At 44.5% G+C, this 27,358-nt stretch overlaps 1 protein-coding gene across 7 annotated transcripts in view; it reads left to right on the top strand.

Annotated features, from left to right (window-relative positions):
• Positions 1-27,358, top strand: part of SH3KBP1 (SH3 domain containing kinase binding protein 1) — a 383,658-nt gene that overhangs the window by 278,777 nt on the left and 77,523 nt on the right. For all 7 annotated transcript variants that reach the window (XM_064278074.1, XM_064278072.1, XM_064278078.1 and 4 more), the window contains one exon: positions 23,152-23,259. In XM_064278074.1, coding sequence (XP_064134144.1) covers positions 23,152-23,259 — 108 coding nt within the window. The remainder of the gene's footprint in view (positions 1-23,151; positions 23,260-27,358) is intronic.

The raw sequence follows: 27,358 nt of genomic DNA, 5'->3' as shown, positions 1-27,358 counted from the left end.
CTTTCTGCAAATGAGGCGTGCTCAGGTTTTCTCTTTTTCACCCCCTCTTCCTCGCCCTCATGTGGGTCTTCGCTTTCTTATATACAGTGCAGTTCCTATTTTTAGCCATACCTTTAGCCAAACAAATGGAATAAACAAACAAACAAAAACCGGTTGCCATCGAGCCATTTCCGACTCATAGCAACCTATAGGAGAGAGCAGAACTGCCCCATCGAGTTTCCAAGGAGTGCCTGGTGGATTTGAACTGCCTGCCTTTTGGTTAGCAGCTGTAGCTCTTAATCACTACACCACCTGGGTTTCCAAACAGAATAAGAAAGTTGTTAAATGAAGCATAACGCAAATAATTCAGTAATTAGCACCGATGTTTGGTTTTTGTAATACACGTAAAGGGGTGGAGCCCTTTCCCCCTGTGATGATAAAGCAACCAGAGAATTAAATAACTGCAGTTCTTTGCAATGGGTGGATCTATTTTCCTGGTTTTTGTTTTTGTTTTGGGGAGGAGGGCAGCCTCTTTTTAGTTGAAAACAGATGTACCAGCTGTATCAGTAATATTTAATGAGGTTTTGGAAAAAGAAAACACCATGGATGGCTTCTTACCTGAACACATCTGTTTCTGTAGTCTTAATGCATATATTCCAGTACTTCCCTTATAAATACATATCATGATGAGAACACATTTGTCTTGATTATTTTGTCCCTACATCCCAGCTGGAAGTCCAGTCTGATAAAAAGAATCTGATTTTTATCAAGATCATAGTCAAACGGAGACTCTCTATGGGTACCATCCACATAGGAGGGAGAGATAGTGGGTGTGAAAAGCTGCTGTCAGGAGTTTCCCCAAGACCATGGTTTCAGGGGACCTCTAGATCAATGGGCATAGAAAAATGTATTAAGAAAATGTTCTTCATCCCACTTTGGTGAGTGGCATCTGGGGTCTTAAACTCTAGCAAGTGGCCATCTAAGGTGCATTAATTGGTCTCAACCCAATTGGAGGAAAGGAAAATGAAGAACACCAAAGATACAAGGTAAATATCAGCCCAAAAGACAGGAAGGGCCACATAAACCAGAGACTACATCAGCCTGAGACCAGAAGAACTAGATGGTGCCCGGCTATAACCAATGACTGCCCTGACAGGGAGCACAACAGAGAACCCCTGAGGGAGCAGGAGAGCAGTGGGGTGCAGACCTCAAATTCTCGTCAAAAGACCAGACTTAATGGTCTGACTGAGACTAGAAGGACCCCAGAGGTCATGGTCTCCAGACCTTCTGTTAGCCCAAGACAGGAACCATTCCCAAAGCCAACTTTTCAGACAGAGATTGGACTGGACTATAAGGTAGAAGATGAAACTGGTGAGGAGTGAGCTTCTTGACTCAAGTACACACATGAGACTCTGTGAGCAGCTCCTGTCTGGAGGTAAGGTGAGGAGGCAGAGAGGGGCAGAAGCTGGCTGAATGGACATGGGGAATACAGGGTAGAGAGAAGGAGTGTACTGTCTCATTACGGGGAGAGCAGCTAGGAGTACATGGTAAGGTGTGTATAAGTTTTTGTATGAGAGACTGACTTGATTTGTAAACTCTCACTTACAGCACAATAAATAAATAAAAGAGTCTCCCCAAGGTGACGTCACTTTTTCCCAGTTTAATCAATTAATATATTTAAAAGCAGTTTGGAAACTGTAACACAGCTTACAGATATTAATATTGTATTTCTAAACCATGAACTGGTCGTCTTCCCTATACACCTGGTTCCTCGACTGCCTTGCACACTAATCCTGCCACTTGCATTTCCAAACCATGAACTGGTCATCTTCCCTATACACCTGGTTCCTCGACTGGCTTGTACACTAATCCTGCCACTTGAATCTAGAATTCCTGTATCATTTCACCAATTGGTCCCCCCAGGCCCACCCTGCCCCTACCACAAGCCAAGCAGCCCCAGAACCTGCAGACACTTTCTTCCTAAGTCCTCTCCCCAGCTCCTAACACCACAGCCCTTTCTTTTGTATCCCATAACATTGCTTTGTTTAGTAACCCCTCTGCTCCAAGGACCGTCTTTAGCAACTTCCTTTTTCTTTATTGTAAAAACCAAAATCAAACCTGTTGCCATTGAGCCGATTCTGACTCATAGCGACCCTATAAGACAGAGCAGAACTGCCCCGTAGGGTTTTTAAGGAGCGACTGGTGATTTGAACCGCTGACCTTTTGGTTAGGAGCCCAGCTCTTAAGCACCGCACCAGGGCTATATTTTCCAGGCTCTCATTTTCCTGAGCGGTCTGGCCTCAGTCTGTCTGCCTGGCCGTGGTCCATGTGGCTGTTCCACATGGATCTTCTCAGTACTGCTTGTGTGTCTTTGGGCATATTACCCAACCCCTCTGAACCTAAGTTTCCTTGGCCATAAAGCGAGGGCCCTGACGCCAACCTCACAGACTGTCGTGAGAATTTACTAAGACACTGTGTATGAAGTACCTGTCACGGGGAGGGTGCCACTAGTGGTACCTGGACCCTAGCAATTGTCACTTCCATTTTGGCTGCTTTCTCATACCTCAGCTTCTTGAGAATGGGGTAGCTCTTGTGGCTGGGCCTAGTTTGCTACTGCGGCTGGATATCATGCTATTAAGTACGTAAAAATAGTGGAAAGTCTACCAGAATAGTTAAAAATTCATAGTGGGTGAGATTTTAGGAAGAAGCTGGCAAGACAGCGTGCCATATTTTGTCTGCCGAAAGTGGGGGAAATGGAGCCTGAGTCTGTAAAACTCTGCTGACATTGCAGAGAAGTCTTACCACCTCCCCCAGGAAGGAATCTCCCAGAAGTTCACACAGATGAGTGTGAGCTATTGCTGTTATAAAATGAAGAGTTTGACCATAATTTGTTGCATATGCATTTCTAGATGTATGAGTTGAGGTGAGAAGCCTGAATTGCTGTTCTCTGAATTCGGTTGCTCTTGCTGTAGAGCTTTTTCTATTGACCCTGAATTCCATCCACTGTTTTCCTTTAGTAGTCAATTAAGGGGGTTTCCTTTGCCCTGCTTTTCTAGTGCAGGAGTCACAGGACAGACGTCGCTCTAGTTTCTAGATTGTCATTTCATGTAGCTTTCTAGAAAATGAACCAGGCACCTTTACTGGGTGCCTATAAACCCTCCGCAGCTCCGGAAATAATGTGTGAAGACCCGAACTATTTGTGTGTATCCCTGGAAACTAGGATTAAATGTGGCAACCTGAATAGTTTTTTAGTTTATTTTTAAAGAATTCTTGTGGATTTGGGAAAATTTCCACTCGTGCAGCACACACCTGTGTTTAGCTTTTATTTCCAGTCACTCAAATAGCTCCCTCTTCTGAGTTCCTGCCGCCCCCATCCCTGCCTCCTCCATTTGTGCTCAGAGCAATTTGAAAAAGTTCAGAAGCCTGGGGTCTGTTTTCCAACTGGACGCTCCCTGGAAACGGCTAAGAGCTGCCTGATGGAAGCCAGGCTGGGGCTCAGCTGCCAGGGTGGCTGCCATCAGGGACTGTGTCTTGCCCTGGGCCTGGCCACTTGGGGCAGAAGGAGCTCAGCTGTGGAGCAGAACAGCGTTCCCACTCTAGGCCTCTGAGCCATAGCACTTTCAGCCCCTTCAAGCCTGGGAGGAAGGGGCCCTGAGATGACCCCTTTGTCACCAAGGATCTTCAGGTGTTTCCTGTAAAAAAGATTCCCGTTGGGCAGCTATGTCTTTAACCCCTAACAAAGCCAATACAAGCGCCATGTTTCTTCATTGTTCTAAGCATATTAACAACATAAACACTAAGAAAGAGTATTATTGCCTATATTCATGTATTGGTAGAGATAGAGAGAAGGGAGAGAAAACAGTACAAGCCAGCATTGATGTTTATGGGAGGAAACGAATAGGTGCAACCTAAGGAGAGAGGGGGCCCATAGTATTATATAAAGGCAGAAATATAACAGTTACCACTAGGAAAAAAAAATACAAACTAGGGGTTTTGCCTTTTCCTAGGGAGCCCTGGTAGCACAGTGGTTAAGAGCTATGGCTGCTAACCGAAAGGTCAGCAGTTCGAATCCACCAGCCACTCCTTGGAAACCCTATGGGGCAGTTCTGCTGGGTCCTGTAGGGTCGCTGTGAGTCGGAATCCACTCAATAGCAACAGGTTTGTTTATTGGGGGGGAGCTTAGGGAAGTATCAAATCAGGGATCCCAAGTATTTGGAGCTGGACACGCTGTGAGGGCGAAGGTAGAACTGAATCCTAACTAACCCAGCTTCCTTCATTTCTACTCCAGTATATTTTCCTCCCTCCTTTCCCAGACAATGCTTGCACAAAAAAAAAAAAACCAAACCCAGTGCCGTCGAGTCGATTCCGACTCATAGCGACCCTATAGGAAGGACAGAGTGGAATGCTTGCACATTTACCGTAATAATAGCTAATGTTCTTTCCGGCTTAACCATGTTCCAAGCACTTGACATAGATTATTTTATTTAACCCTCACACCTCTCTGTGAGGAGATCTGTTATTATTCCTATCTGAGACATGAAGAAACTGAGGTACAGAGAGGTTCAAGAACCTGCTCCAGAACAACAGCTCGTAAGTTCTGAAGCTCGATTTTGCTCAGGCAGTCTAACTCCAGACCCCACACTGAGCACCTTAGCCACAGGACCTGGAACTCACGGTCTAGGGCGGGGACAGAGGAGCAAACAGATAAACGGAGGAGGGCTGGGATAGAGGTCAGCCCTGAGTGCTGAGGGAGAGAATTCGTTCTGGGGATGAGCCACGAAAATGAGACAGATGTTGCCCCCATCCTTGGGGGCCATAGGATATTGCGAGGACAGTGACACAGAGGCCCTCTCCAGCCTGCCAGCTTTTCTGAGGATGCGGGAAGCACAGCCAGTTGCACGGAGGAAAGGTAGGTGATGAGCTGGGAGCCAGGAAGGGTAGGACTTCAGTAAGGAGAGACCTTAGAGGGCGTGCCAGGGGAGGGCTGCAGAGTAAGCCTCGATGGAGGGGTATGAAAGAGCGGAGAGTATTGGGGCTCAGCAGGTAAGCTGGTGAGTGGCCATGGGGTAGGGAGCAGCTGGGAACCGGACTGAGGGCCAAGGGGGAGGCCTGAGGGCCCCGACAGGTGGTTAGCATCCACCTAGGTTCTACTACTAGTTGGCTTTGATCCCTTGGACAAGTCACTTAGGTGCTCTGTGCCTCAGTTTCCTAATTTGTAAACTGGAGAGGATTCCAGTACCCTGAAGACCTGACAATCTGATACTGTAAATATTACAGCCTGGAAGACCCTAGGGGGCAGTTCTACTGTGTCACATGGGGTTGGTATGAGTCGTAATTGACTCCATAGCACCCAGCAGCAATTTATCTCCTAGGTAAGAAGGAAGTGAGATTGTGCGTATAAAAGAGCCCTGCAAAGAAGCAGATCTCACAGCTGGCAGATGCTCAGCAGAGGACTGAAATGGCAAGACTACACTGGTCCCTACAGGATTGTTGCTTCCCAGCACAGTACCCTTCTGGGCCACTAGCAGCAAGAGCCCAGGACCCCTCATCACTGCTCCTTTTTCCTCAGGAAGCTCTCTTGAACTCAGCACCTGTCTCATTCTCCCAACAGCCCTGGGTGTTAGGTAGGGTTATGGATCTTCCCTCCAGATTGCAAAGGAGAGATGGGCACAGAGCATTTAAGCAGCTTTCCTAGGGACTCAAAGCAAGTTAGTGGGAGAGCAGGGCAAAGATCACCTCCTGATTCCTTGTCAAGTACTCCCTTAACTCCTGGTGTGATGGGCCTTTGGAGCAGGCAGGGTGGTAACTGAGGGCTGAGCTGGTTTTCCTTCGGGGATGTCATGGCTTGTAGTGGGTGGGGTGCAGTCACTCCCAGAGGTGATCTTGTCTACCTGTTGGGAGTCATCAGTTGTTTCTGGGGATCTGAGGCAATTACTCGTTATTATTTAGCAGCAGAACTATAGGATCACGACATTACCCCATCCAGTGGTTTCTCACACTTTTGTCTGGGTCTCCATGTTTCTCATACGTATTAGGATTAGGATGTTACAGTGGTGGTTTCTGGATCGTCCACAAAGTTTGGATTCCATACTTGTCAACTCTTAAGAAAGGAGTGATAACGAGTGCAAAGGGAGGTAGTGAGCTGGCTCAGGGCTCATGTTGGTCCCTGTTGTGCCCCCAAGCCCTCCTTTCCCACTTGCTTCTTCCCCTGCCCTGTGGACTTGGAGATCCTCTTTTTGCCCATATCCTGGGTGCCACTTAGTTTTCTGCTTGCCCTTCCCAGGAAGCAAGATGGTGATATGCCAGAAGCAGAATTGCAGAGCCCTGAGTGTCTTTCTAGGCTATTCTCTGATTGTACGGTCTTTTGTTTGTTCTGATGCTGATTTTCCCTTCTTCCTCACTCCCTCCCTTGCATTAATTCCTTAATTTAAGCATTTATTCATGTGAAAAATGTTTTCTAACTCCCTTGCTTCCCACCCCACGGGAAGCAAGGATGCTGCCACAAAGATAAGGAGCAGAGTTTTAGGAATCTCAGGAAAAGTCCTTACCTTAGTAGAAGAAAGTCGATCAGCTAAATAGATTGCTGGCCTTGGCCCTTTCTCTCTGAAATGCTGAAGCTTCTAGCAGAGCTAAAATGCTAGGATTAAATGTGGTTTCAAGGGTGAGGAGTAAATTAGCAGGTGTCACCCTGGAAATGATGGCAAGCTGACAGACCCATTAGAAGGACATGTTTTATGAGTGAATGAAGAAGTTAAGCATAGGTCTGGGATCATCTGGGTTTACACACATTTGAAAAATGCCAGCATTGTGCAAATGAGTCATCTGTGTCATAGGATGTAGTTCTTGCAGTATGGCCTGTCTTCTTAGACTGCGTATGTCCTCACTCGAGACAGAAGTCACAATATATTTGCTCCTCAGAGCATTGGAAATCCAAAGGAATATAGTCTGCTGCTGTTTTATCTTACTCTTAAAAGTAGCTAGGCACCAAAGACACAAGGTAATTATGAGCCCAAGAGACAGAAAAGGCCATATAAACCAGAGACTATATCAGCCTGAGACCAGAAGATCTAGATGGTGCCCAGCCACAACTGATGACTGCCCTGACAGGGAATACAACAGAGAATCCCTGAGGGAGCAAGAGAGCAGTGGGATGCAGACCTCAAATTCTCATAAAAAGACCAGACTTAATGGTCTGACTGAGACTAGAAGGGCCCCGGAGGTCATGGTCCCCAGACCTTCTGTTAGCCCAAGACAGGAACCATTCCCAAAGCCAGCTCTTCAGACAGGGATTGGACTGGACTATGGGATAGAATATGATACTGGTGAGGAGTGAGCTTCTTGAATCAAGTGGACACATGAGACTATGTGGGCAGCTCCTGTCTGGAGGAGAGATGTGAAGGCAGAGGGGGACAGGAGCTGGCTGAATGGACACGAAAATAGAGGGTAGAGAGAAGGAGTGTGCTGTCTCATTAGGGGGAGAGCAACTAGGAGTACATAAGCAAGGTGTATATAACTTTTTGTATGAGAGACTGACTTGGTTTGCAAACTTTCACTTAAAAAAAAAAAAAGCACAATAAAAATAAAAAAAAGTAGCCAGGAACCTGGGGCTGGTGGGAAGAAACTTGACACCGTAAGTGCATTTGCTCAAAACTCTCCTTCTCTGAGCTTGCTTGCCGTCACAAATACAGATTTTTAAATTCAATGGAGATGTTAAACATAGGGCTCAGTATGCAAGACGGTTTCTGTCCAGTTTACTGGTAGAGAATCAAAACAATGCCACCCCCAAAGTCTTGATAGTCGTAATTGCACATTTTTACTTTGCCTTGTTGACCGGTGAATTTGCAGTCGTGAATTCCCAACTTCATGTACCTACGTAAGTTCTGCAAAGCTATCTAAAGAGGCCCTCCAGTTGTTCTCCCTAATTGTTAAATCTCTCTGGAGGGCTCTTATCAAGTGGCAGGGACATCCATAATCCCGGCACCAGCATCTTAGGGTGTTGTTTTCTGCCACATTCAGGGAAATCAGCAGGTGTCTTAAGGAATTGTAGAGAAACTCCCTCTTTTTTCTGCTTTCTATTTCCAACCTTTCTGTTTGTATTACTCTTAGATGGCTATTGTAAGGATTAAATGAGATGTTGTGGCTGAAAGTGGTTTAGAAATGTAAAAGTTGAAAGATAGTTTCCACTGTGATAAGCCTTATAGGAAGAAGAAAAGGGATATGCTTGGTGACTGAAAGTCCTTTCTTGCTGTGTCGAACTGTCCTGAAATTAAGGTCGGTACTTTCCCTGAAATTCTTCCTTATTATTTATTTTAACTTTTCCTGTGTAACCCGTTGTTGTCGAGTTGATTCTGACTCATAGCGACCCTATAGGACAGAGTAGAACTGCCCCATAGAGTTTCCAAGGAGTGCCTGGTGGATTTGAACTGCCAACCTTTTGGCGAATAGCTGAGCTCTTAACCACTGCACCACCAGGATTTCCAACCTTTCCTCAGGGTGAAAGTAATTTATTATATTTGCGTAACCTCCATCTTATTATCCCAAAGCTCTTGTCATTCACATTTGTATTTCATTAAAATATACTATTTCTGAGATGGAACGTGGTGGGGATGTGCTTTTAAGTAATACTTTAAAATTATAGAATACTTGCTTTTGAAGACAAAATGAGAATAAAACAGGTAAATAAGAAAAGCCAAAATTTCCCATGATTTTGCCACCTTCAGATACCTCTTTTAAGATTTTAGCAATTGTCATTCCAGACATTTTCCACACACATATAATTACAGCTTAAAATAAAAATAGGATCACAGTATACACACTACTCTGTAACCTTCTTTGTCTAAAATATAGCATGACTATCTTTGGCATGGTACTGGAGGAAGAAGTCCAAGCTGCACTGAAGACATTGGCAAAAAACAAGGCTCCAAGAATTGACAGAACACCTATTGACATGTTTCAACAAACAGATGCAGCTCTGGAAGTGCGCACTCATCTATGCCAAGAAATTTGGAAGACAGCTTCCTGGCCAAATGACTGGAAGAGATCCATGTTTGTGCCTATTCCCAAGAAAGGTGATCCAACCAAATGCGGAAATTGTCGAACAGTATCGTTAATATCACACACAAGTAAAATTTTGCAAAAGACCATTCAAAATCAGTTGCAGCAGTACATCAACAGGAAACTGCCAGAAGTTCAAGCTGGATTCAGAAGAGGAGGTGGAATGAGGGATATCATTGTTGATGTCAGATGGATCCTGGCTGAAAGCAGAGAATATCAGGAAGAAGTTTACCTGTGTTTTATTGGCTATGCAAATGCATTTGACTGTGTGAGTCATAACAATTATGGATAACATTGCGAAACATGGGAATTCCAGAACACTTAATCATTCTCATGAAGAACCTGTACATAGATCACGAGGCAGCCGTTCGAACAGAACACGGGGATACTGCATGGTTTAAAGTCAGGAAAGGTGTGCGTCAGGGCTGTATCCTTCCACCATACTTATTCAATCTGTATGCTGAGCAAATAATCTGAGAAGCTGGACTATATGAAGAAGAATGAGGTATCAGGATTGGAGGAAGACTCATTAATGACCTGCAATATGCAGATGACACAACCTTGCTTGCTGAAAGTGAAGAGGACTTGAAGCACTTACTAATGAAGATCAAAGACCACAGCTTTCAGTATGGATTACAGCTCAAAATAAAGAAAACAAAACTCCTCACAACTGGGCCAATAAACAACAACATGATAAATGGAGAAGAGATTGAAGTTGTTGAGAATTTCATTTTACTTGGATCCACAATCAACACTCACGGAAGCAGCAGTCAAGAAACCAAAAGATGCATTGCATTGGGCAAATCTGCTTCAAAAGACCTCAAAAAGCAAAGATGTCATTTTAAGAACTAAGGTGTGCCCAACCCAAGCCATGATGTTTTCAGTCACCTCCTATGCATGCGAAAGAAAGCTGGACAAATGAATAAGGAAGACTGAAGAAGAATCGATTCCTTCGAATTATGGTGTTGGCGAATAATATTGAATATACATACTATGGACTGCCAAAAGAATGAACAAGGGTGTCTTGGAAGAAGTAAAGCCAGAATGCTCCCTAGAAGCGAGGATGGCGAGACTTTGTCTGACATGCTTTGGACATGTTATCAGAAGGGACTAGTCTCTGGAGAAGAGCATCGTGCTTGGTAAACGAGAGGGTCAGTGAAAAAGAGGAAGGCCTTCACCAAGATGGGCTGATACAGTGGCTGCAACAGCGGGCTCCAGCATAATGATTGTAAGGCTGGCGCAGGACTGGGCTGCGCTTCCTTCGTTGTACACAGGGTTGCTGTGAGTCGGAACTGACTTGACAGCACCTAACAATAGCAACAATCTTTGGCAATGGGGCTAAATGGTCCCTTACCATCCTAATGTGTGAAGTACCACAAACCTCTTTTATTGGACATTTAGCTTTATTCCAGTTTTTTTTTTTTTTTGCTATTTTAGACTGTGTCGCACATAGTTGCCACCTTGTTCATAAATGTTTGTGCACCTAATTATTTCTGCCACTTTCTACTAGCTGTGTAACTGTGGGCAGATTGTTTAATCTCTGTGTCTCAGTTTCCACATCCGTAAAATGGGGATGGTAATAGTTACCTACCTGCTGGTATGAAGATTAAATGAGTTGAAGTTAAATAAGCACTTAGAATGTGTGGCTCATAGTAAGTGCTATGTGAACGTTGTTGTTGGGTGCTGTTGAGTCGATTTTTGACTCATAACAACTCCATGTGTTACAGGGTAGAACTGCCTCATAGGGTTTTCTAGGCTATAATCTTTACAGGGGCAGATCTCCAGGTCTTTTCTCCCACGGAGCTGCTGGTGGGTTCGAACTGCCAACTTTTCAGTTAGCAGCTAAGTGCTTAACCATTGAGCCACCACGGCTCCTTGTATAAATATTCTCGTTATTATTTCCTTACGACAAATCTCTAAGCATAATGCTGCATCAGTTCATTTTAAAGGCGTTTAACTGAAGTTCTGGAAGATTCTCCCAGCTCAGTTTTCCCACAAGGGATTGTTTCCCTATCGTTGTCATCCATGGCTATTAAATCATTTTTTAAACCCTCTGCTAATCTGATACAGGTTTGCATTTTTAAAAATTATTACTAAAGTTGGAAGTTTTAGGGACCTTTCCCCTAGGATTTTTATTAAAAAATTACTTCACATTCATGACATTAACTGGTCTGCTTTCAGAGCGTAAGTATTTTTTCTTAGTTTGTGACACACGGAGTTTTTTTTATAAGTCATTAAAAATAAGTATCTTTGAGATTTAAATTTCACCATTTTATGGCAGACTTTATAGTACAGTGAAACTCATGCTTTTAAGAATAGTTTTACTTAAGAGCCCTGGTGGGTGGCACAGCGGTTAAAACACTTGGCTGCTAGCCGAGAGTTAGGCAGTTCAAACTCACCAGCCACTCTGGGAGAAAGATGTGACAGCCTTGGAATCCCTAGGGGACTGGGTTTTTATAGGGTCACTTATGAGTTGGAATCAAGTTGATGGCAGCGGGTTTGGTTTTAGAGTTTGGGAGGCTTTTATATTTTAGACCTAGTTAGAAAGGATGTGTGTATATATATAAATAATTTTTTATAGTAGCATTCACAGCACCTCTGAGGGTCTACCTGGGTGCATGTAAGCATCCTTATATCCTAGAGTGGAGGTCACCAAACTGAAATATTTCTGTAAATATTTAAGGCTTTGCAGGCCAGATACCTCTGTTGCAGCTATTGAGCTCTGCCATTGTGATGTGAAAGTAGCTATAGACATAAATGACTGGGTGTGGATGTGTACCAATAAAACTTTATTTATGGACACTAATTTTAACTTTACGTAATTTCCGTGTGTCACAAAATATTTTTTTGATTTTTTAAAAATTTTATTGTGCTTTAAGTGAAAGTTTACAACTCAAGTTAGTTTCTCATTCAGAAATTTATATACATACTGTTTTGTGACATAAGTTGCAATTCCCACAATGTGACAGCATGCTCCCCTCTTTCCACCCCAGGTTCCCTGTGTTCGTTTGTCTAGTTCCTGTCCCTTCCTTTCTTCTTATCTTGATTTTGGACAGGAATTGCTCATTTGGTCTCGTAGATTTGATTGAACTAAGAAGCACCTTCCTCATGTGTGTTATTTTTTTTTTGTTTTGTTTTATAAGCCTGCCTAATCTTTGTCTGAAAAGTGGGTTTGGGAAATGATTTTAGTTCTGAGTTAGCAGGGTGTCCTGGCGCCAGTCTCAGAGGTTCCTCAGCTCACAGGCTGCAGTTTGCTGGCCCCTGAAATAGAATGAATGTTCAGAAATAAAACCAAAAAACCAAACCCACTGCCTTCGAGTCGATTCCGACTCATAGCAACCCTATAGGACAGAGTAGAACTGCCCTGTAGAGTTTACAAGGAGCGCCTGGCGGATTTGAACTGCTGACCTTTTTGCTGAGCAGCTGTAGCGCTTAACCACTACGCCACCAGGGTTTTAGAAATAGACCTGTAAAAATAGGGCCAATTGATTTCCAGCAAAGGTGCAAAGACACTTTAAGAAAGAAAGAATAGTCTTTTCAAGAAATAGTGTTGGCACAATTGGATGTCCATAGGCAAAAAAATGAACCCCAACCTAAACCTAACACATTATCCAAAAATTAGCTCAAAATGGATCATAACTCTACATGTAAAACATAAAACAAACAATTATTTATGAAAACAGGCAAAGCCGTTGTTAAATATGATACCAAAAGCACAATCCATAAAAGAAAAAATTAATAAATTGGACTTTGGTAGAATTCAGAGCCTTTGCTCTGCAAGAAGTGCTGTTAAGAGAATGTTATTGGCTGCTTTGTCCTACAAGGCAGACTGAGTGCTAGTGCTCAGTAAATAAATGTAATGACACGAATTTCAAAGACCTTATTTTGTCCTGAGTTTTCCTGAGAATATCCTTTGTGATGCAAGGCCATGAATCTCCCATGTTGGAGCTTTTCCCTGCCCTACCCCCGCCCCTTGTCCCCCAAGGTGGCAGCCAGGACACATGTAGCCACATTCCACCCGTCAAACCTGGACTCCGCTGAGTAGCCTGAGGGACTGGATTTGTCCTGGGACTTATATTTTGCACCCACTGCATAGTCCTAGAAGATAAATTTGTTCAATAGAGAGAATAAGGCCCCAAACACATTTTTGGGCCAAGGAACAAGTAGGATCTTCCTCATAGAAAAACTTCTTTAAAGAAATGTAGATTTATCTGGTGAGGATTGGTGGTCAAAACCTGACACATTGCCATCAAGTCAATTCCAACTCAAAGCGATCCCATAGGACAGAGTAGTAGTGCCCTATAGGGTTTCCAAGGCTGTAGTCTTTAAGGAAGCAGACTGCCACATCTTTCTCCCACAGAGCAGCTGTTGGGTTCAAACTGCTGACCTTTCAGTTAGCAACTGCTGCAGTGGCTTGGATGTTCTTGACCTGCGTAGTCATCATGGGTATGCCCTTTACCTCTTACTCCTTCCCAGTCCTTATCTGTAAAATGAAGGTAACACCCTCCCCCCACTTAAAGCTTTCTTGTCTCTCTTAGAGGTGGTGCAGGAGCTAAGAAAATCTCTTAAAGCATAATGAAAGATGCTCTGCAAATGCCAGGGTCTTTATCAATGAGGCAAAATGATATTCTGTCATAACTACTATTGTTTTCATGGAAGAAAAGCATATATTTGGATGCAGCGTCAATACAGTTCTCTAAACATAAATGAAAATGAAAGCTCAGCTATAGGGCACATGTCCTTGAGAGGTAAGCTGTGTCCTTAGTTATGTGCTACTGGATGAGATGAAGGTACCGTTAGAAACAACTTTTAAAATACAACGTTAAGTGATCATTTCAACGCAAATGATCTCTTGCTGTTATTGTTAGGTACCATTGAGTCGGTTCCAACCCTGTGTACAACAGAACAAAACACTGCCCGGTCCTGCACCATCCTCACAATCATTGTTCTGCTTGAGCCCATTGTTGCAGCCACTGTGTCAGTCCATCTCACTGAGGTCTTCCTCTTTTTTACTGACCCTCCGCTCTGCCAAGCATGATGTCCTTCTCCAAGGACTGGCCCTCCTGATAAAGATTTTTAAAACTAGTTAGGTTTTAATCCCAATTTCAACACTTATTGTGTGACCTTGAGCATGTTACTCTACTTAGCTTTAGCTTCTCAGTGAGAAACTAAAAAGCTAAGTTTTCTCATTTATCAAATGAGGATAATGTCTACTTTTAGAGTTGTTGTGAAAATTAAATGTAATTGATGTTAAATGTAATTGATATAAAACCCTCAGCCCAGTGATTGGCACATTCTAATTGCCCAGTAAATATTAGGTGGCATGGTGGTTGTGGGGATGCGGGAATGGTAGGAATAATAACAGTTGCAGCAGCAAGAAACTCTATGCCTTGTGACTGCTGAATTATTCCCAACTTGCAATTTCAGCATGTATGAAAAAAAAATTTTTTTAATGACTCTTAGTGACAAATTTAGAAATAACATTCATACTTAGTTAATTATTTAGCCCTTTTTTTTTTTAGTTCAATTTAGATTAGCAGAATAAGTTAACTACTTGCACAAGCTAGATACTCATGGAAACATTGTTACTCCCAGAACCCGAAAGCATTCTTCAATAATACTATTGATAAGACCAGTGTTTTACCAACATAGTTGATTATTGTAACTCAGAGGAAGAGATTATAAAAATTTATACATCATTTGAAGAGGAAACCAGCCACTGTTCAGCAGTGGTCTAGAGCAGGGGTCAGCAGACTTTTTCTGTCAAGGGCCAGAATAGTAAATATTTTAGGCGTGACAGACTACACGTCTCTGTTGCAAGGACTCAGCCCTGCCTTTGTAGCATGAAAGCAGCCGCAGACAATAGGTAAATGAATGGGTATAGCGGTGTTCCAATTAAATTTTATTTACAGAAACAGTGGTCTAGATTTGGCCTATGGGCCATAGTTTGACCCCTGATCTAGAGACCATCCTTTCAGGAAGTGTTTAGAGACTAGATCACTCTTCAGAGTCTCTTCTTCTGTAGGATTTCATGAAATGTGGAATAAGTAGCTTATAAAAGGCATGGGACAGTTTTCAGGCATCAGTACATGCATGAGTTCATATTGGCATGACAAAAAGGAAGTTTCGTTACTGTTTTTTGGGTGTTACCCATCCAATTTTTTGTTGCCAGATTATGCAATATGTAGAATTTAAAACTCAGAAGTTAGTATACCAAATCCTGTAAGCTATTGCCCAGAAAGAAGTCAAGATTTTTTATGAGTAAGTAGACAAGCTCTTTGAGGTCATGACTTCCTGGTGTCACAAAACAGTGAATGACTGATGAAGCTTTGGTGTCATTGGATTTTGGCACTTGAAAGGTGGTGTTTTCTTGGTTGGGCTTGTTGCTGAGACTGCCTCCCGGGGCTTCCCTTGTTACAGTGGTCACTGAGGCATTTCTTTTGACACAGAGATAGACCAGGGTTCTCCCCCCCACCCCCCTCCGTTGCCTCATAAACTGTGCTGTTGATGAGCCCACTTTAGTAACTGACTTATGGGGATGTTGGAAATTTTGAGACGAAATCCCAGCCCTGCAGAATAATTGCATCTCTTAGGGAGGTGTTAACAAGCAGGGGCAGAGCTAAGTGCTCCTGGGCTCCGGCTTCAATGGAGCTTTTGCTCGCAGCCCCCCGAAGCTCCGTGCAGAAGGCGTTCATTAGTAAATATTAAACAGCACTTTCTGTACTGCTGGTGGAGTGCTGAGGGTGTGAGACCCCCTTTGGGTGCTCTGAGGCTCACGTAGCAGCCACACTGAAATTTGTATGACTCTCGACTTTCTCCTCCAGTGACAGCTGAGTTATGAGGGAAGGTCTGGAAAAACAGGCCTGATGGGTGATTTCCGGGAAATTGATACTAGGGTGCCCAGTGGCTCAGACTACAAGAAGTGACGGGGCAGAGTGCTTTTCTTTTTCGTTTGGACCAGGTGGTGAACTCATTTTTATTGTTCCATTTTTTGGTTTGAAATGGCTATTTCTAAGTTGTATGTTCCAGTCTAAACTCAGAACACTTAGAATGCATGAGAAAATATGTCCTACTTTTGGGGATACTTTTTAAGTTGTTTCCACAATTTATGAACGATGAATAAATTCAGTAAGGTCACTAGGTAGCAAAAACAGTTTGCCCGTGGCTGCTAACCTGAAGGTTGGTGACTTGAACCCACCCAGTAGTACTGCAGAAGAAAAGTCCTAGTGATCTGCTTCCATTAAGATAAAAGCCAAGAAAACTCTATGGAGCAATTCTGCTGTAACACATGGAGTCGCCATGAGCTGGAGTTGACTCCACAGCAAACAACAACAACCATAAATTCAGTACAGATCAACAGTCAGGTAAGCCTGACCATATAGATGAAGTAGCATTGTGTAAATGTAAGTGCCTCTTCCTGGTTCAACTCAACCTTACTTCTGATGTTTGAAAATTGAGAGAAGTAGAATAACAGTCTGGTGAAAGATTGGTCCAGCCAGCCAGTCAGCATTTACTCAAAATCTGTGCGTGCCAGGCGTTGTGCCAGGTATTTGGTGGATACAAAGGTGTAAAGATCCTTGTTCTTCTCAACCCACCTGGAGCAAAGGAGAATGAAGAACGCCAAGGTCACACGACAACTAAGAGCCCAAGAGACAGAAAGGGCCACATGAACCAGAGACCTACATCATCCCGAGACCTGAAGAACTAGTTGGTGCCCGGCCACAATCGATGACTGCCCTGACAGGGAGCACAACAGAGAACCCCTGAGGGAGCAGGAGATCAGTGGGATGCAGACCCCAAATTCTCATAAAAAGACCAGACTTAATGGTCTGACTGAGACTAGAGGAATCCCGGTGGTCACGGTCCCCAAACCTTCTGTTGGCCCAGGACAGGAACCATTCCCAAAGACAACTCATCAGACATGGAAGGGACTGGACAGTGGGTAGGAGAGAGATGCTGATGAAGAGTGAGCTATTTGTATCAGGTGGACACTTGAGACTGTGTTGGCATCTCCTGTCTGGAGGGGGGATGGGAGGATAGAGAGAGTTGGAAGCTGGCAAAATGGTCCCGAAAGGAGAGACTGGAAGGGCTGACTCATTAGGGGGAGAGCAAGTGGGAATATGGAGTAAGGTGTATATAAGCTTATATGTGACAGACTGACTTGATTTGTAAACGTTCACTTAAAGCTCAATAAAAATTATTATAAAAAAAAGATCCTTGTTCTGGCTACTCAAAGTGGGGTCTATGAACCAACAGTATTGTCATCACCTGGAGCTTGTTAGACCAGTTGTCTGTTGAGTTGACTCTGACTCATGGCGACCCCATGTGTGTCAGAGTAGAACTGTGCTCCATAGGATTTTCAATGGCTGAGTTTTTGGAAGTAGATCGCCAGGTGTTTCTTCCGACGCACCTCTGAGTGCACTCAAACCTCCAACCTTTCAGTTAGTAGCTGAGGACATTGACCATGTGCACCACTCGGAGACTCTGGGAGCTTGTTAGAAATGCAGTCTCAGGCCTCGCCCAGACCTATCGAATTAGGGTCAGCATTTTAACAAGATCTCCCACGTGATTTGCACGCACATTAAGATTTGAGGAGCACTGGTATACATCACTGATTCTCAGCCTGCACATTGGAGCAATCAGTACTTTAAAAAGTACTGATTTATGGGCCCACCCCCAGAAATTGTGATTTAGTTGGTCTGGACTGTGGCCTAGGCATCAGGATTGTAAAGAATTTTCCAGGTGATTGTAAATGTGCAGCAAGGATGACAACCACTGGTCTAGTATATTGCTTTGTACTCCGGCAAAACAGAGCCCAAGATTGTGGCTCAGTTTAAAAGCTAGGTGACAAATTTGTCTTTTCTAAAGATTTCAAGTGCTTCAACTAGAGATGGACACACCCGGGCTCCCTGGCGACTCCATCTTACCTGCTGGCCCTGCCTGTGTTGACAAGCTATGTGTCAGGGAGTCGCTCTCAGCCAGCCCCTGCTCGGTGGCTATGTGGGGTGCCAGGCTCCCCGGGACCACTTAGGCAGGGCTGAGGGGATGGGCATGACGTGAAGGTCTGGGCAGGGCCTCCCTCCTCATACACATCACAGGGCCTTGGCATCCCTCCCTCCGTGCCCCCTTTCCCAAGTGTGTGAGCCACTGCCAAGTTGTGTCACCGGAGGCAGCAGGGACTGGGAGTGGCTCATCTGCACCTGATGATGGTGCTGCTGAGTCATAGGACGAATGCCATGTGAGCTTGGCCACATTCCCCCACAGGGACTATAATGATGATAACCACCACAACCAGCCTCTGTGTCATTCTTTACAACTCACGGCATTCCGTGTGCCTCAGAAAACCGAGAACCAGCCGGTTTGCAACACCCATGAGCTGCCGAAGTATCAGGTGGCCCAAGTTTGTGCTTTTTCCCCTCTCGCCAGGTTCCGCACAAACATGTCAGCTCATAAGGAATGAGCTCCCTCGTGACATAACGAAATCTCTTATTGGCGACATGCTAACAAAGAGCAGTTAGCCCAGATGGTGCAGGAAGGAGAGGCTGGACTACAGCATATCCTGAGGCTCTGTTTATTCATTGCTTTAAAGGAAAACATCGCTTGTCTTTTTAAGGAAAAATCTATTTTACTCTAATATCTGCCTGGTGATGAGGCATGGAGAAACCATTTTGGCCATTTTGAAGATTTGATCATAGAAGGGTGAACATTCTGTGTGAGAAATAGAGCTCTTTGCATACTCTTAATAAGGGCACAAGTCTGCTTCCCCCGCTTTCATGCAAATAAAGCTTATTTCTAATCAGCTTTTGTCTGGAAGCTTTCATCTACATGCTGAGCTTTTACTCTGCCGCTGCAAACCCCTGCCTCATTCAGAGGCCATCTTCCCACCTGCCCACACTACCCTTTCCTTTTCCTTGGAGTCTGAGAATCCACTAGGATGACCATCGTCTTGGGTTATACCTGTGGTCCTGGTGTAATTATTAGTAGTGCCCTAGGTTTAGAAATACACAATATGGTTACCCTAAAATCGTCCAGTGTCTTGGCCACAGTGCTTCCTTCCTCAATTGTTTCGGCTTCTGCCTTCTTCCTGGAGTACACCCACTTCTGGCCTGATGACATTCTGGCCTCACAGGTCATTGGCCACCTGCCTCTGTTACTCATGGATGCCATCTTGCCTCACCATCACTGTCCAGTAGACATTGGTTGGGTGCCTCCCAGGAACCAAGCACTGTCTTAGCTCTAACCTCCAATTCTAGAATATTCCATAACCACAGCTTTCCATCTCTCCCTTTTCCCTTCCCTCACTCCCAGTGATCCTGCCTTTGACCTTTCTCATTGCCTCTGGTTTTTGCCCTTGTTCTGTCCTGCCAGGCTCCCAGCCTCTCTTGGTCCCACTTGTTTTTGAATCCAGCCCAGCCCTTTTGCTGGTATTTCTGGGCAATACTGATTCACTGTGTCTGCCTCTCCCACTAGGCTGTGAGCTTGGGAGCCCCATGAGGGTAAGATGATTTTCTTTTTTCCCCTGAATTCCTCTCCTATCCTTCATGTTTTAGGTCCTCAATAGATAAATTGAACCTGCTGGTATTTTACACTTCTGGAAGCACAGCCCTCGTATGAATAATTTTCTCTTCATCTCTACCATCAAAAGGATAGCCTCGTTTTCTGGTTTGTTGAAGAGGACTTATTTTCACTTCTCATTTTATTTTCACTTCTATTGCTGGGAAAAATGCTTAGGTTCTCTGTAGATGGCCAACCCAGCCCAGGTGTCCTGACCCTTGGGCCATTTTCTGCCTGCAGCAGGTGCCATTTTTCGCTTCTCTTAGTATTTCAAGCAGTACAGCAGTTTGCTTTTTAAGTGTGCCTGTCATATCCAGGAGCCTGCATTTCTTCATCTGCCGATTGGGACAGTTAGACATGTTGTCTTCTCCCTTTGCCTTTTTCCTTTTTCGCTTTGAATTATGCAATGATTAGCATTGTTAATATTTTCCTTAAGAGTGGAGATCCAAGCCGGTCGCCCCTGGTCGGAGACACAGTAAATCTAGCGTCATTATGTGCGTTCTCCCTGTAGAGGGCCAGTACTTCTGATGCTATTCTGGGTGTGCTTTTGCTTATTAAAATTTTCTTTAATGTTTTTCTCACACGTGGAAGCAGTGGTTCCCGGGTGACTACTGAGGACAGGGACCATGTTCTCCACATGTTTAATGTTCAATGCCTATGTTGTTGTTGTTAGCTTCTGTCAAGTTGGCCCCTGATTCATGGCGACCCCGTGCACAGTGAAACAAAATGCTGCCTGGTCCCGCGCCATCCCAATGATCAGTTGCGGATGGGACCGTTGTGATCCATAGGGTTTTCACTGGTTGATTTTCAGAAGTGGATCTATCACCAGGCCTTTTTTCCAAGTCTGTCTTAGTCTGGAAGCACTGCAATACCTATGTTGCTGTTGTTGTTGTTAGGTGCTCTCGAGCCATTTCCGACTCATTGCTACCCTGTGTACAACAGAACAAAACACTGCCCGGTCCTGCACCATCCTCACAATTGTTGCTATGTTCGAGCCCATTGTTGTAGCTACTGTGTCAATCCATCTCGTCGAGGGTCGTCTTCTTTTTCGCTGACCCTCTACCTTACCAAGCATGATGTCCTTCTCCAGGGACTGATCCCTCCTGGCAACATGTCTAAAGTTTATGAGATGAAGTCTCCTATAGGAGGAACTTAAGTCTATTTTGCGTTTAATAGGTGTTTATTGAGTTGAATATCATGAGGTGCAAATTCATACGGTACTGAGTGTTAGAGAAAAGGTAAAGCATTCATCACACCCACCTTCCTAAAGGTAAGCTTTCAGTTGGGTTTTGAAGATGAGAAGGACACATCCAAGAAAAGAAGAGTAAAAATCGTGCCAGGCATTTCTTGGAAGCAGAGCCTTCTGGATTGAGAGGCTTCATTTCTAAAGATAAAAAAAACAAATCGGTTGCCATTGAGCTGATTGCAACTCATAGTGACCCTACAGGACAGAGTAGAACTGCCCCATAGGGTTTCCAAGGAGCAGCTGCTGGATTCGAACCACCAACCTTTTGATTAGCAGCCGAGCTCTTAAACCCTGTGCCAGCAGGGCTCCTCTAAGGATAAAAAAATAAAGAAATTCTACCCCTAACCGTCTTCCTCTGTTACTCTGGTATTGTTGATGACATTTATAACATCTCAGGGTTGGAAGAACTTCAGAAGCCATCAAATCCTATTTGTGAATTCCTTCTTTGGGGAATGATGCCAGATTGTTTATGGGATGATATGACATGGGCAGGACCAGACTATTTGCTGGATTTCCCGTTATCATTTTCCAAGAATGATCAGCGTTCTCTCATGTTGGGAGTCCTTTGAACTTTTTGTTCTGGGTAAATCTGAACTTAATGCTTCAAGGGTATTTGTTTTTTGATGTTACTTGGGGCTAGAATTTACAGTCTGTGATTAAAGACCAATTCTCAAAATCCTCATTCTCTTCTAAGCGGTTAGTTTGTCCTTGTAACAGATAGCACTGGGGAAGGGAGAGGTAGAGCTTATGTTAACAGATACAGAATTCCCACAAGTTGAGGTAGAAAGAGGCTACTTTGTCCTGCAATAATCAAAGTGTTAGACTGCAGGAGATCACAGAACTCAGGGTTAGAAAGAGTTCTACTGATTTCACAACTGCTTATTATAATCTGGCATTGTGCAATGTGCTGGCGGTATAACAGTGAACCAGACAGATGTGTTCCTCACCTTGTTGGAATTTTGGATCTTCCAAGGACTGGCTAGTGAGCTACATATGCTGTGATCCTCTAAGAGCTGACACCAAGGGGCCTTCACAACCTGACCCCAGGCCAGTCCCACTGGTGGTAGGAAGGACCACCAGCATCTCTCCATGGGCCCTGAACATCATCTCCTTGCTTGCTTCATCATCTTCCCGCTCCAGATGTAACTTTATGAGTCCTTTGTGTTGCTAGCAGTTTTGGGAAGGCCTTCGGTCATTTTGTATTTAAGCTGGAAGTTGTTGATCACGAGTCTTGAGTAGTGGATTTGTACTCAAGGACGCTGTACTTAACAGCAACATGTGTATGTACATATACTGGGCAGGAAGAGATGCCAAGCAAGGAGGTTTACAGTATTACTAGCTAGACAAGTCCTGAGTTGGGGTAATAGAAATAGAATTGGACACAGGGAAAATGCAAGATATAAAAGTAGAGCATATAGGACCTCCTACCAAGTGAATAGGAGCCCTGGTGGTGCAGTGGTTAAAGCATTCAGCTGCTAACCAAAAGGTCTTCGAATCTACCAGCTGCTCCTCGGGAGAAAGATGTGACAGTCTGTTTCTGTAAAGATTACACCCTTGGAAACCCTATGGGGGCAGTTCTACTCTGTACTGTAAGTTCGCTATGAGTCCAAATCAACTTGACAGCAGCAGGGGTTTTGGGAACCAAGTGAATTTGGGAAAAAAATAGAAATGGCCTTGTGGCATGAGGTTGAATGCCCAGGAGAACCCTGGAGCCATTAAGCCCAGGATGGGAGGTCTGCGAAAGCAGGGCTGTTTCTGTTTCGTTCATTGCTTCCTCCTTGACACCTGGCTGAGTGGCTGGCACAGAGTAGGCACTCAATAAATGTTTAGCGGCTGACTGGCACAGAGCCCTTTTTTAATTTGAATACGCTTTATGACAGGCTAATCGAAGAGGACATTTGTGCATGTGATCTTTTCGAAACCACTGTTGCAGCTAATGAAATAATTTTGCTTCCGTAAAATGAAAACTAGGAAAATATACACATCCTCCTATCTTAAAAAAAAAAAAAAAAGGCCGTATTGCTTCTGGAGCATCTAAAAGCACCATTTGGTGTTGCGCCCCAGCCAGCAGCTCCAACACACTTAAGTTTTTATTCTCCCATCTGACTTTGGGGTGTGTGTTTAGTCTTAGTAACCACTGTTGCATTGATAGTTTCCTCATTTCTTCAAGGAAAGAGCCTTCATTTCCTCAAAAAGCAATGTCAGACCTCTCTGGAAAGTACCCATTGCCATCAAGTCGATTCTGATCCATAGCGACCCTCTGACCCTCTAGAGGGTGCGCGCCCCCATTTCTCACCCTCTGCTCTCCTCTTTCCTAGGACTGCATCGATATAGGCTGGTGGGAAGGGGAGCTCAACGGCAGACGAGGAGTGTTCCCCGATAACTTCGTGAAGTTACTCCCACCAGACTTTGAAAAGGAAGGCAACGTAAGTGTGTGTGTTTTTGATCTCTGTGCTCCACACATTGTCAGAATTGTGGCTCCCGTGATGGGACTTGGCATGCGGGGTGGGGAGTTTGGTATGACATTTAAGGGCCCTGGCATTTGAGTTAGATGGACCCAGATTCTAGCCCTCGTCTGCCCTATACCCAGTGTGTGGCTGTGGACAAGTCCGTTAACCTCCGTGAGCCTCAATTTCTTCATCTGTCAATTGGCAACAGTGATCCTTAGTCTAGATTTGTTGCGTGAATACACAAGATAATGTATGTAAAGCCCTCAGTACAGTCCCTGGCATGTTGAAGCACCTCAATAACCTGCCAGAACCCTTTCTTTATGGGAACCCATTTTACAAAGCCTGTTCATCTCTGCCTAACTCCAGGTGTAGTGGTTTCTCTGCCTACAACGTAACATGAACTATTAAAAAGTTAGATGCACTGTACAGTGTAAGACGGTGGTGATTTGCACTTATCCATCCAGTTCTGCCCCTCAGAGCTGTTCCCTTAGGCTTCCACATGACTTTGCCCACCTTTCCTGGCCTGGGCCCTCTCCATGGGGGCTCTGTTCCTGGACCATGCTGAACCTGACCTTGATACATCACCATTTCCACAGAGCCGAGGTGCAGGGAGGAGAGCTACAGTACTGGGGGATTGGTTGTCAAGGATACTAAGCAAGCACCTGATGGTGTGTGCACTGCTTAGATAAGCCACTGTCATTGTTCAAGAAGCTAGATGGTGTCCGCACCTGTCAGAAGTGAGCCCACAGATTGTTAGATTATTTTGAAGTCTAAGGCCATACCTCTTAGGCTTTTTTGTTTTTTAATTTTATTGCGTTTTAGATGAAAGTTTACAGCGCAGATTAGTTTCTTCATTCAAAAATTTATACACAAATTGCTTTGTGACTTTGGTTGCAATCCCCACAATGCGTCAGCACTCTCCCCCTTTCCCTTTCCACCCTGGGTTCCCCGTGTCCATTCGTCCAGGCTCCCTGTCCCTTCCTGCCTTCTCATCTTTTCTTTTGGGCAGGTGTTGCTCATCTGGTGTCCTACAGTTGATTGAACTAGAAGCATGTTCCTTAAGTGTGTTACTGTTTGTTTTATAGGCCTGTTTAATCCTTGGCTGAAAGGCAGACTTTGGAAGTGGGTTCAGTACTGAGTTAGCATGGTGTCTGGGGGCCATAGTGTCAGAGTTTCTTCCAGTCTCTGTCAGACCAGTAAGTCTGGTCTTCTTTTATGAATTGGAATTTTGTTCTACATTTTTCTCCTGCTCTGTCTGAGACCCTCTTTTGTGATCCCTGTCAGAGTGGTTGGTAGTGGTACCCGGACACCATCTATTTCTTCTGAGCTCAATCATTGGTTCAAGTCCAATGATTATAAAACACATTTGTAGAGACAAGTGAGCACAGAATGGCATAGTCTTCAGGTTATTTTTCCCACGTTTTCTGGCTCTGCTTGCCCAACGATTATGTCTTATATTCATTCATTCCTTCAGTATTTATTGAGTCCTTCCTCTGGGATGGCCACCATGCCAGGTGATAGGAAATGAAGACTACACACAGGGATGCTGCTGCCCTTGTGGCCTTAGAGTTGGGCTTCAGGTTTGGTGTTCAGGGCCAAACAGACTTGCCAGACATTTCCAGAAGGACACTCTGTGGGTGCCTCTGCAGGTGAGTGGAGGCGAGCGGTCACTCCAGACTACCTGGTGCACCCTTCTCACTTCTTTGTGAGGCTGGTGAAAGGGGCCGGTATCCTAAAGCAGTTTGACACCAGGACCTTCGTGGTGACTCCTCTCCCTTTGCCCAGTGGGTCATTCATTTAACAAACAAACACAAATGTGTTCTATGTGTTTGCCTACCTTGTGGCATCCTGCCTTCTAGTTGCCAGTCATATTTCAGTGGGGCAGTAAATTCACTCAGACGAAAAAGATTCCATGACATACTTTTCTAGAAGCTCTGCTCTGTTACATAAAGCGCTAAGGGAAGCACTTCCACCATGAGAATAAAGTTGTCAGTGATGAGTAGATGCATTTTAGCTTGCTCATTGGGGCATGTACACTCTCTGGGGTGCTGTGGACCTCTCTCCAACCCCAGCCAAGCAGCCACCATCTCTTCGATAGGTCTTTTAACCTTGTCCCTATGAAGCAGAAAACCAAGTTTTAGGGAAACAAATGTAATATCTGTTAGACAAAGGAACACTTACAGCTGGGAAGTAATTGTGTAATATGACATTTAGTTTTTACAAAGTCCAAAGCATTATTACACTCTTGTTTTAACCCCCTCTGGCCTATAAAACCAGAGTCCTTGGGTGGTGCAAATGGTAGGGCGCGGGGCTACTAAATGAAGGACTGGCAGTGTGGGTCTATCCAGGACACGGCTGGTGATCTGCTTCCAAAAGATCTCAGCCTTGAAAACCCTGTGGAACATTGGCACACAAAATAAGGGTTACTACCTGTGAGTGGGGTGTCCATTACAAAACCATTTACATGAGACAGAAGGCCAACAATTACTCAAGAGCAGAGACGAGAAGATAAGGGAGGCAAGGAAGCTAGAGCACTGAAAATGAAACAAACAGAGCAACCAGAACGCAATTAAAGAGAATGTTGACACACTGTGAAAAATCTAACTAACGTCATTGAGCAATTTGTATAGAAATTGTCAAATGGGAACCTAATTTGCTGTGCAAACTTTCACCGAAAACACAATAAAATATTACTTAAAAACCCTGTGGAGCAATTCTACTCTGCATATGTGGCATCACCCTGAGTGCGACTCAACCTGACGACAACCAACAACAGCCTCTGAAACTAGCCAGCCAGCTTGGCACTGATTGTTAGACAAGGCTTTGTTGCTGAGCCCGGAGTATTGATGAGTTGGTGACAACGTGACTGGAGACAGGGCTGTCATTTGCTGAGTTGGTGGTGTGAAGATGGTCAGAATCATTAACACAGAGATGCTGTGTGGATGACAGAGTCATTCTGTCACCACTTTCAGGCAGATATCGTCTTGCCAGGGGCTGGGGTTGCAGTCGTTCACCCTGAAAAGAGGATGATCTGTGATGATTAGGGCAGGCAGTAGCAGACAGCATTAAGTCAACCCCAGGCCCTATCGACTCAGTGGGCATCCCTGAAGCCTTCAGAAGAAGCTGCTGTATATTCTGCTGGGGTTTGGATTCAGGTGGTTACCATGAAAAAAAAAAACGACCTCTGGAATTCCTGGTGACCTCTTTTAATGAGGGCTCAGCAGATTCTCCCTCACCAAGGTGACAAGCTCTTTGGGGGTTTTTCTCAAGATATTCCTGGAGAGTACTAGTATATCTCTTGGTGCATATTTTGGGGCAATTATGTAAGCTGTTTATAAGAGACTGGGGATTCAATGGCTGGCTGTTTGTTTTGAGCCCTGACGGTAAAATCGAATATCCAAATTGAAAGATTAAATGTTCTGAGAGCTTTATTGAAGCAACGGGCATGCTCTGTCATAATTACTGAAGGTAACGGGGAACTTGGACTCTCAAGAATATAGCAGCAACAACTTCTCACAGTCAGAACTATCTGAAAGACAGTGCTGGACTTCTAATAAAGACTCAGGCTTCAGTGCTTTACGAGAAAAGGTTCACATCATCAGTAGAAGGTGTGAATGTTCTAGCATACATTTATGTGGAGGGCTCTTCAGAGTCTGTGCAGTGTCAAGAACAGGGGTGGTGTGTGCCACAGATGATCCCCTAGTGAACGCTCTACTGTGTAGGGTCTGCCTCTTAGCTGCAGGGACTCAGAAACCTGCCCGTGAAGATGCTGCTGTGAGTGCCATGCACGTTCACCTTTGCCAAGTCACAGAGACTTACCCTGGTAAGCAAGGTGGCCTGCCACTTCACTGATTGCAGCAAGGACTGAAATGTCAGCCCGTCTGGAACCCCTGGGTCTCTCTGCCTTGGGCATTTGCTCCCTGTGGGCCTGATTCTTTAGAAGCCAGATTTCACTGGAAACTACGTTTCTCTGATGTTAGCTGGAAGGGTGAGTAACCAGTTGCTCTGAAGAAGTTATAGCTGGAGGCCTCCTCACCCACCAGAGGGAAAGGTTTGCTAAGGGAGCTATACACTG

Source organism: Loxodonta africana, chromosome X, assembly GCF_030014295.1.
Source record: "Loxodonta africana isolate mLoxAfr1 chromosome X, mLoxAfr1.hap2, whole genome shotgun sequence".
Classification (NCBI taxonomy): Eukaryota; Metazoa; Chordata; class Mammalia; order Proboscidea; family Elephantidae; genus Loxodonta; species Loxodonta africana.
This window is presented reverse-complemented; position numbering and strand designations above follow the sequence as displayed.